The 11,374-nt window shown below is 47.8% G+C and overlaps 1 protein-coding gene across 1 annotated transcript; it reads right to left on the reverse strand.

The window, feature by feature from the left end:
- Positions 1 to 478: 478 nt before the first annotated feature.
- LOC101349414 (keratin, type II cytoskeletal 75-like) lies at positions 479 to 10,883 on the reverse strand. Its single transcript, XM_012559073.2, is given in 10 exon segments — positions 479 to 639; positions 642 to 716; positions 2,206 to 2,240; positions 4,418 to 4,638; positions 4,793 to 4,918; positions 6,852 to 7,016; positions 8,046 to 8,141; positions 8,490 to 8,550; positions 9,557 to 9,771; positions 10,338 to 10,883. Coding segments are annotated over 10 exon segments (1,662 nt in total). The 5' UTR covers positions 10,845 to 10,883.
- Positions 10,884 to 11,374: the final 491 nt, after the last annotated feature.

Genomic DNA, 11,374 nt, shown 5'->3' on the forward strand with positions numbered 1-11,374 from the left:
GAGGAGAATCACTCAGTGTTCCACGCCATTCCAAACAGGGCTGGAGACCAAACACTTTACACATGCATTTTAAAAGACACGTTCCAGGGAGGGGATAGAGGAAGCACCCTCTCCTAGCAGGCAGCTTATAAGCACCGTGAGACAGGCTGGCCAACAGCGTGGCATTCAGATGGCCTCAGAGGCAGAGTCCCCCCCATCTCCACATCCGGGTAGAACTGAAGGGGGTGTTGCAAGACTGCCTAGGGCTCTGCAAGATAAGCTGATGTGAATCTTGAAAGGGAGTGGGCTTTGGCTTTATGTGTCTAGAACAGAGAGGGGGACCACGAGTGGTCTGTAGACTCTCAGGAGGGCAGAGGACAGGGAATGGGGTTTAGCCAGAACTCCAGGTCTCCCAGCAGCACAGAGGGGCCCATGGAGAAAAGAAGAAGGAAAAGGACCCAGGTGTCTAGGGCATGGTGAGGCAGTGGGATGGCTACACTTAGTGCTTGTAGCTTTTCCTGCTGGAGGACATGGTGGAGACAAACTTGACGCTTGAGCCACTGCCCCCTAGGCCCCGGCTGCTGCTGGCACTGAAGCCAGATCCCCCGAGCCCTGCACCCAGGCTGAGCCTGCCACTGGTGGTGAAGGAGTAGCCACTGTCCCACCGAGACCCAGGCTTCCACCTCCAGTGCTGCTGCCACTGCCATAGCCACTGGAAACAGTGTTGGTGACCACAGCTGCCAGAAGAGAGGAGACAAGTCAGAATCAAGGGCAGGAGAGAAGACACCAGGGGGTGTCAGGGTCTGTGCCCCGAAGTCCTTGGAATGGGAGGTAGTCTCATCAGGTTGCTGTGTATCTCTTTCCAATTTTCCCCTCCTTCTTAGTGAGGTCACTGTCTTATGTCTCAGCTTGTTTTTTCCCGAGCTTTAGCACTGGACATTTTTCCCAATCTGGAATGGCTTCTGCTACTCCGTGTCTCTCTTCTCCTTCCAGACCATGATGGAGACTTTTCTCCTCCTAGAAGCTGTTCCAGTCCACCTGCCTTCCCCTTTGATCCCGTTTCACTTTCCCTTGCTCTTTTGTCCATCTCTACCTCCCTCTCTGGGCCTAGCTCTGTGTCTGCCTTCATTTTGGAGCTCCTAGAGGGGCATCTGTGCTCCGGCCTTGGTGTCTCCCGGCCTCCACACTCTAACACTCTGAATCCCTGAATATTTTTGATAGACCAACTGGTAGATGAACCCATTGGCCAGTCAACTCTTTTTGTCCCTCTCAACCTGTTCTTTTCTTAACTTACAACCATTCATCTCCTTAAATGTTCTAGTACCTTACTTTGTGCTCAGCAGAAGGAAAACTGAAGTAAAAAATAGACTCTTAGGTGTTTTTAATAGAAAGGAAGCCTCAGAGGTTATTTTGTCCAGTCCCAAAATTAGCTTTGAGGGTCTCTGGAGCCACTAGACAAGGACATCAGGGAAGGAGAACACCTGGGTGATTCAGAGGGCTCTGCCTTCTAGAATCATTGACTAATCAGTTGCTTTTATGAATCCTCCATCAAGAAAACCCAACTCATGCATAAAGTGTAGGCTGTATAAGTGATTTCTGTTGGCCTCACAATGAGCACTGAGCTCTGTGATGGCTCCACTCTTATTGGCACCAGCCTGCACTGACTTGTTAATGCTCTGCAAGGACCCTCCTATTTTGGAGTAGCTGACCAACTGCCTGGTTTTATGGCACTCTTGCTGCCTTGGCAACTTTCTGCTGTTACACTCTAGAGTTAAGTCAAGCAGTGAGGCTTATCCCCACACTTCTCTGGGGAGCAGCTGCCTAGTTGGCCGTGCATTGTGCCAAGTCAGAAGGCTCCTTCCAAAGGCTGAAGGCAGGCCAGGAGATTTCATAAATCCTGTCTACACTGAAAGCTCTTCTCTGAGCTGGACTCACAACCCCAACAAGAAAGGCGTGGAATCCTGGGAGGTGGCAGGCATGGCCCGCGGGTCTTGTAAGCCCATTCAGAGCAATTACCTCAAACCTCCCATGGCCTGTGACATGAAAGATGATCCCCTACTACAGCTCTTTTTTTAATGGACTCAAAACCTCAAACCTTCTCAAAATGAACCCTATCCGTGGGATCCCCTCTAATGCCTCATGCTTCCCACCCTCCCGTGTACCCGCCACCTCCCCATCCCTCAAACACATGCACTCCAAATGACCCAAGAAGGATTTCATACTCACAGATGTTCACTGGAGAAATGCCCTCTCCACTCAGCCTGATTGGAAGATGGGGAAAGGAAGGTTACTATGGTGATCAGTAGCTTAGAGGAATTTGAAATGCCATTTTTGTAACTGTTTTAAATGCATTAAAAAAACCCTTATTATTATTATTTAATTTTTTTATTGTAGTTTAGATGAAGTTTACATTTCACAAAAATTTATACATACATTGTTATGTGACTCTAATTGCTCTCTCCATACTGTGACAACACACTCCTCCTTTCCACCTGATTCCCCACATCCATTCAACCAGCTGCTAACCCTCTCTGCCTTCCCATCTCACCTCCGGACAGAAGCAGCCCATTTAGTCTCTTGTATCTACTTCAGCTAAGAGGCATACCCCTCAAGAGTATCAGTTTATGTCCCACGGTCCAGTCCAATCCTTGTCTGAAGAGTTGGCCTCGAAAATTATTTTAGTTCTGGGGTGATAGAGAATCTGGGGGCCGTGCTTTTTGGGGTTCCTCCAGTCTCAGTCTGACCATTAAGTCTGGTCTTCTTACTAGAATTTGAATTCTGTGCCCCACCTTTCTCCTGCTCCATCAGGGACTCTGTTGTGTTCCCTGTCAGGGTGGTCATTGGTGGTAGCCGGGCACCCTTTAGTTCTTCTGGTCTCAGGCTGATGAAGTCTCTGGCTTATGTGGTCCCTTCTGTCTCTTGGACTAATACTTTCCTTGTGTCTTTGGTGTTCTTCACTCTTCTTTACTCCAGGTGGCTGGGACCAACTGATGCATCTTAGATGGCTGCTTGCAAGCTTTTAAGACCCCAGATGCCACTCACCAAAGTAGGATGCAGAACATTTTCTTAATAAGCTTTGTTATGCCAGTTGACCTACATGTCCTCTGAAAGCATGGTCCCCAGATCTCTACCCCTGCTACTCTGACCCTCAAAGTGTTTGCCTGTATTCAGGAAACTTCTTAGCTTTGGAAAAGCCCTTATTATTTTTATTGCAGAAGTAGTGCAGGTTGAAGTTATTTAAATACTAGTAGTATTAAAAATAATAATCTAATTAATAAAATAATATGGAGTTTGAGGTATAGAGAAGTAAAACCTGTAATATCAGAATTGCATTTTTGGTTAAACTAGTTAGACATCTTCAGGAAATTAAAACTAATCATACACTGGCGTCAATTGGAAACTTAGGGCTTGTCATGCAACAGGAAGACTCTTTTTCAACAATGGACTATTGTCATGCACTAGGCCACTGCTGAAGTTATTATAGGTGTGGAAAGGAGTCTGAGTCATAAAAATAATAATAGCAATTGTTAGTCTATCATTATCTTAGCAGCTTGAGTAATTTTGCTTAAGTATCTTGAGAACTTAACTGGCATTCATCCATAAACATTAAAAAGAGCTAACATTTATTGGGTACCTGTTACTTACATTATGTCATTTAATTCTTTCAACAACCCCATTAGATAGGCGCTGTTTTCTCAAATTTACAGAAGGAGAAATTGAAGCTCAGAGAGGTTAACTAACTTGCTTAGAGTGACAAAGCTAGATCTGAAGCCAGGTTCATTTGATTCCACATCTATGTCTTTGATCACTAAACTGAATGACAATGAACATTTATTGAGCACTTGTTCTATGCCACACATTACTCTAAAAGCTTCAGTATATTTCAGTGTATTTCACTTATTTAAACTATTATTATCCCCATTTTATAGATGAGGACACAGGCATGCAGAAGTAATTTGGCCATGGTTACACAGCTGATAATTGGCAGAGCACAAAGCTCAGACTGAGCTTTAAGGATTGTGTAATCTGGCCTCCTCATTCTATTAATGAAGATATTGAAGTCCAGAGAGGGGATACTGGCTAGTTAAGGGTAGACCTGTAAGTTATTATGGTAGTTTATTTTCAATCCGGAGCCTTTTAGACCACGTATCCAGATCTGCCACGTAATCAACTTTCTCCTTTGATAGATTTGATTACTTAGACATTATCATATCCTAGATTTCTATGGGGTGCTAAAAGTAGTTGCATCTCAAATATAGGAATCTGATAATGATTTCCTAGCCTGGAAGTAATCTTTGTCATAGCCCAATTCCACATGCGCTTTTGCTCCCTTTTCTAGATGAGGAGGGGGCTGTAGCAGCGTGAGCCCCCAGGAATGCCCAGGCAGCTGGGGTGAGCTCCACTTGCTTTGAGGCTGGAGTTAGTGCATCGCCCTCACCTGCATTCCTCGCCCTCCAGCAGCTTCCTGTAGGTGGCAATCTCCACGTCCAGGGCCAGCTTGATGTTCATCAGCTCCTGGTACTCACACAGCAGCCGGGCCATGTCCTGCTTGGCCTTCTGCAGGGCCTCCTCAAGGTCCACCAGCTTGGCTCTTGCATCCTTGAGGGCCAGCTCTCCGCACTGTTCTTCATCAGCAATGGCCGTTTGCAGGTTGGCACACTACAAGGACAGGAGGAAGCCATGAGCCCCACTGGGGTTTACCTCTGACAGCCCCTGGAGGTCTGGTGCTTTTTGGTAGAAGTCCTGTAAGCATGGAAGAATAACCCAGACGAAATGTACGTGTGGAGCGTTCTTGGCTCAGCCAAACCTTTACCTGCTTCTTGACGTTGTCAATCTCAGCTCTCAGCCTCTGGATCATCCGGTTCATCTCGGAGATCTCATGTTTGGTGTTGTGGCGGTCATCGCAGTGTCTGCCCGCCGTGACCTGCGGCTCTTCATACTGATAGAACCAGCGCAGACTCAGCCGCTCAGTCAAATGTCTGGCCTGGTGCTCCCTATGTGCACACTCTGGCCCTAGGTGCCACAAGCAGGTCATTCATTCACTGGTCATTCACTCATGCCCTCACTCATTTACTCAGGTGTTGTTTCTTGAGCACATCTACTTTCCAGGCATGTACTAGACTCTGGCGGATACCATGATGAGCAAAACTGGGCCCCCGCTCCCCTGAAGGTTATAGTTAATAGGGAGATAGACATTAATCAAATCAGCATATTATTAAATTTGTAGTTCCAAACTGAGACAAGTGGCTCCTTAGGAAATGAACAGGTCCTAGGAGAGTGTCAAGTAAGGGAATCTAACCTAGATTTGGAAGTCGGGGGTGGTGGTCGGGGAAGTCTTTCTGGAGACAGAGATGCAGATGCTCAAGCTGTGGTCTGGAGGATGGGAAAGAGTTACTTAAGTGACAGGGGTTGGGGGAGAGTGGGTGCTGGGGGAGGCATGCCAGACAAAGGAGACAGCGTGTATGAAGACCCTGGGCAGGAAGGAGCAGGGTGAGTTCCAGGAATGAGGAGGTGACTTGATCACTGTCTTTGGGGAGGTCCTGGTTGTGGGGCGTGTGTCCAGACCAACAGTGACCATGAGTTTTGGTGGAGCTCCCTCCAAACACCAGTTCTGGGGAGATGGGGAGGAGATGGGGGAAGTAGTTTTGGGAGATGCAGAGGATACAAAGGGCATATGTTTGGAGACTTGGCAAAAGAATCCCCACTCTCAGATAGCTCTCTGTCTAATGCTGCATATCCAGGACACAATTATTCAGGAGAAATATGTGCCTATCTCCTCCAGTAGACTGGAGTGGCACACATGACACCTTTTCCAGCTGAAGAAGAGCCCCTGCCTGAACTAAGAACTTTACAGCTTTGAGAGTGCTGAATAGCACAGCTTCGTCTGTTCCCAGATACACACCATCAAAGAGAACTACAGCCACAGCAACACAAGGAATTATTTACTATTAATTTAAACCACTTCACCTTGGGGTTATCTGTATTGCACCCCTACTCACTGTCAAGGGGCTGCCTCTGCAGTGTGGTGCCCTGACATCTGACCCCCTTCTTCCTAGTCACCACCCTGCTGACCAGAAGAACAAAGGCAGTGCACAGAGCAGGGCAAGGGATAGGAGTTCCTTGTGGGTGACAGCTGCCCTGTAAGGGGTCTGAATTTGGCAGAGAGATGATTTCATCTGGTTGGATTATCCAGGCTACACCCCTCCAAAGCCAAGCCTCCTTCTGGCCATCTGATCCTTCGATCAGTAGCTCTCTACAGTCACCCCAACCTCCCTCTTCCTGTTCTCTACACTGGTTGTCTTGCTTGGCCAAGTGCTTAATCCTGCCCTCTAGCCACACAGGACCGCTTGCTCAGCCTTAAGTATCTCTCCCACCTTGGCTATCTTTTGTCCTTCACTGCTCCCAAATGGAACTAAAATCCCACCTCTTCCTGGAGGCTTTTTATTAATGTCATCTTTTTCCCTTCCATGATTGCCTGTTCACTTCCTGGCCTCCTAGAGCTTGGGTTCTCTGTTTGCAGTATATTCACTCACAACCCTGCAACTCTGCTTGGCATGTAGTCAGAGTTCAGTAAATATGTAGTGAACAGATAAGCTCTATAGGAATTGTTTTATGACTGTTCCCTGGTTGTTCTGAAGTCTCTTCCAGCTCCCAACCCGATCCTAAGTACTGTGGGGACGGCTGATGTCCCTCTGACCAAGTATTAGTATACATGGTTAGATTTCCATATAGCATCAGAACAGTTTCTGCCAAGTCGAAATAAATAGAAATGCTCATGAGTTTCCTGAGGCTTGTGGCTGAGAAGTAAATGATGATATGAGGCCACAGAGAACACTAGCCCTGGAACTTATCACAGAAGTGGCCAAACTCACCTTGGTCTGGTACCAGGACTCAGCCTCAGCCTGGCTACGGTTGGCGAAGTCCTCATACTGTGCTTTGACCTCAGCGATGATGCTATCCAGGTCCAGGCTGCGGTTGTTGTCCATGGATAGCACCACAGATGTGTCACTGACCTGAGTCTGCATCTGGGACAGCTCCTGCAGAGCCAGTAAACTCAGCGTCACTGAGACATACAACTTCTGAACTGGAAGGGCTCTTGAGATCATACAGCTGGCTATCCACTAGGTCAGGAATCCCTTCTTGGGTATTCCTGGCAGATATTCTTCCAGCTCTTTCCTGGGTGCTTGCTGACATTCAGGAGGTCCCGTACTAATGCCCAGGAGGGTTCTGGGCCATAATCAGTGTGATGGGACTGTTTTCCCAGCATCACTTTTCCAAGCTCCCATCTGTGGGCTTCCCCAATGTGAAGGATAGGTAAGTGTTCTCTGTATGCAAATTTCATAGATTTGAATATGACATATGTTGTTTATATAGCAGCATAGAAAGTTTCTTCAGGATTGAGTGATTTTGAAGGAGCCATGGTGGCGCAGTGGTTAAAGTGATTGACTGATAACCTAAAGGTTGGCAGTTTGAAACCACCAGCGACTGTGTAAGGAAGATGTGGCAGTCTGCTTCCATAGAGATTTGCAGCCTTGGAAACCCTATGAGGTCACTATGAATTGGAATTGACTTGATGGCAGTGGGTTTGGTTTGGAGTGATTTTTAGGGCCCTGTGCCCCCTGCATATTGTGACTTCATCATTCCCTTTTTCTCTCTCCCTTTCCACAGACCCTGCTCTCTGCCTTCAGAGTGGAAATGCCAGAATAGGGCATCTTCAGGGGGCAAGAAGCACCTGGCTAGTGAACTGAGAGGCAGCTGACCTTTGTGAACTTTTCTGGGAGGAGGAAAGGAGAAGTCAAGAAATCCTTGAAAATGCTACCCAGTGACTGGGAAGATGTGAATCAGCACGTCCTCCTTGCTAGGGCTTGTCCTGCCATGGGGTGGGGTCTCATGTGGTTTCAAGGTTTCAAGCAGTATCTCTGATCCCCACTAGCCCCCAGACCTATGCTTGGAGTATTTGGGCCATAATGCCACGTAGAGGCACTAAGTAGGTGACACTTTCTGGAGCATCCATTTTTTTCCAGGCTGCAAACCTAGGAAGAACAAAAACATTTGCAGACTCTTACTGCCTCACAGAGCATCCGGAAGAAGTTGATCTTGTCGGTTAGAGAGTTGACCTTGGCCTCCAGCTCCACCTTGTTCATGTAGGCACCATCCACGCCCTGTAATGACAGTACAGGCTCCTCTGAGACCCTGGCACCAAGCAGGGCACCAAAAGGAAGCTGAGAAAACTCCTCTTTGGTTCTTCTATGTTGGGTTTTAGCAAACTCTGGAGGGTTTGGGGTTGGGGATGGGTGATACACTGAGTACTGGGGGCTTGAGCTCCCTGGGCTAACAGAAACCCAAGCGGGGTCAATGGGGCCATAAATACAGAGGGAGTATCCCAGCAGGTGTGAGCAATCCAGATATTCTCAAGGTTGACATGACTTTTCTTGATTGGCCCGTGTCAGGCCACCCCCACTCCAAGATTCCATTTTGAATCTTCTCCTTGGAGAGACATTTCCACTCACCTTCTTCAGGGCTACAAACTCATTCTCAGCAGCTGTGCGCTTGTTGATTTCATCTTCATACCTGTAAGGGGAGGGAGGTGTGCTGTTGAACAAGAATTCAATTTAATTCTTCCTTAGGCCGAGGAAGACCATAATGGTGTAGCAAGAGCAAAGAGACCGCAAATCCTTCACAACTCTTCGGCTGACCTGTGTGTGACTTTGTGTGACTCATTTAACCTCTTTCTCCCTCTATAAAATAGGAATAATTTCTTCTGCCAGAAGTTTTTTTTTGTTTGTTTTTTGTTTTTTTTTACAAGACGAAAAGGTGAGAATAGAACTTATGGGAATAGAAATACGTACTTTTGCAATTCCATCTTTTTACAGATGCATAGTTCCAATCTTTAAAATTTTTTCCTGCCTCAAGTGCCTGCTGAAACTGTAGGGTAAATTTTATCTGTTCAGGACTCTGTTCCTGGAATATTTTCATATATTTTCACTGAACCTCAGAGTGGCATTTGAGCAGTGTGTGTTTTGTAACTAGATGTAGCTCAAACTCAGAAACCAAGGGTACGCCTGCTAAGTGGTTAGCTAGGACCATCTCTCTCCTTTGGATACCTCATCTACTGCAGCCTGAATGATGTGCAGTCAAAATTTGCCTCATGAGGAGGGTCAGCTTGCCTTGTTTATATGCTCGCTTCTCCCTTGCCACCTCTCTTCACTCCCCAGGTAATATGCATCCTGGAAATGCAAACCATCTCACTAACAGAGCTCATGTCCAGTGGTGTTAAATAACGTGCTGACGTAAAATAATATGCTTTTCAGTGTGAGCAGTAATGCTTTTCTAGGTGTTGCCAGTGTCCTTTTGCAGGCAAGTAGATAGATAAGAATAGACTCCTTGTTACTAGCAATACACAAGATGAGGGTCCCTTGGTGACCTCACACCATGCTGTCTTTGTCTTATGGGACAATCACTGGAAGTTCCAAAGCTCTCAGCTGACACTGGCATTTCCTTCTTTGCACCTCTCTGGTCCTCTTAAAAAGGAGTCCTAGGATGGCCACGTGTGGCCAGAAGCCTGTCCCCCACTTACCGGACTTTGAAGTCTTCAATGACATCCTGCATGTTCCGCAGCTCAGCTTCGAGCCTGCCCCTCTCAGTGGTGATGCTGTCCAGCTGCCATCGGAGCTCACTAGTGTAGACATCAAAGAGGGGCTCCAGGTTCTGCCTCATGGTCCTGGAACCCTGTTCCTGCAGGAGGTTCCACTTAGTCTCTAGGACCTTGTTCTGCTGCTCTAGGAACCTCACCTGGAGGGGAGAAGAAGAGAATTAAATCTTAAGAAGCTGAGGAGGCACAACCAGACACCTTTATTCATTAGGGTGAGAAGAGAAAGATATTTTTCACCTAACACACATTGGCAACTATATAATTGACAACTCCAACGAAAAATGAGGAAGTCCGTGCAACTACCCCAATGTCCCCTAGGGCTTCCATAGAATTAGTGTACTGGGGCTTAGAAGCCTCTATGGGGGAACTTATATTCTTGAGTTGAGTTTCTTGACGCTGCTTGCTCTTGGTTAATTTAGTCTGTTCATTGGAAATTCTCCTCCCTGTGGAGAATCAACTTGATTCTCCCCTAGGTGTTGACTCTGAATGAAAACACATGGATCTGAAGGAGGTTGATGAGAAATTTCTACAAGGTTCTGTGGGGCAAGCTGGCCTGACTTTAAAATGCTCAGCCTCATGGCACTGCATGAATGGAGGCACTTCCTTACAGGGAGCCCATTGCATTATTGTGCTTCCCTCTGGGCCTAGCCCCTCTGAGAGTTCATTCACCTCAAACCCAGTAGAACAGATGAGGTTCTTGACTTACCTTGTTGGTGAAGGAGGCGAACTTGTTGAGGGTTTTGATCTGCTCTCATTCCTCTTTCCATACCCTCTGGATGGTAGGGTCAATTTGCAGGTTCAGGGGAGTCAGGAGGCTTTGGTTGACAATGATCTCTTAGATGCCACCAGAGGGGCAGACAGGGACGCCAGGACTCCCAAAGCTCCCTCCAACCCCATCTCCATAGCCAAATCCATTGCTGACCCCACTTCTGAAGCCAAACCTGCTGCCAGCCCTGCTGCCAAAGCCACTCTGGAAGCTGCTGTTGCACCCACTGACCGAGGCCCGCTTGGTCCCCCCCAGGTTGTAGAGGCTGCGGCTTCCAAATCCAGCCCGTGTGCTGCTGATCCTCCCCAGCCCTCCATTGCTCCCTGAGGAGAGGGCCACTGAGATGGAGCTGAAGCGGGAGTATCTGGCTGCAGGGGTGGTGGCCGAGGTACTGCTGAAGCCCCTGCGGCTGCCGGTCTGGAAGGTGACGGAGGACTGCTGAGACATGGTGGATGGGGAAGATCGCAGGAAGAAGCCCTGGGCAGAGGTGTGGGAAGGGGGATAGAGGAAACAGAGTCTCTGGGGAGCCCCAGGCCCCCTTGGCTTTTATGGCTCTCCAGGAGGGGCGGGGCACTACTAATGGAGGAGGGCTGGCTGATGGCATCCCCTAGGCATCCGCCAGCCCTGAGCTCACATTCAGCCCCCAACTAGAGATGGGTCAAAGCCACTGGTTGGCTCCCTGGCATCCCTCCCCCACGTGGAAACTCCTTTCTCGTTGCAACTTGATCAGCAGACAAGTGAGAAGCACGTTAATTGCTTTCAGTCATGTCCTAATCATGTATCCTATGATGGACTTCAGCAAACACTGCCTCATTTTCAAAACTCTTTCTTAGGCCTGGGACCTTCCTGTCCGAACATCTTATGTCAATACAAATGACTGCCATGCACTGTTTCCTTCCTATTCCTGAGCATTTTCTCAGCCACTATTGCCCAGCCCCCACCTCACCACGCCCAAGCTGTCCTTCCAGATCTTGAAA

The sequence above is a fragment of the Trichechus manatus genome, unplaced genomic scaffold (genome assembly GCF_000243295.1).
Source record: "Trichechus manatus latirostris isolate Lorelei unplaced genomic scaffold, TriManLat1.0 scaffold00209, whole genome shotgun sequence".
In the NCBI taxonomy this organism is placed as follows: Eukaryota; Metazoa; Chordata; class Mammalia; order Sirenia; family Trichechidae; genus Trichechus; species Trichechus manatus.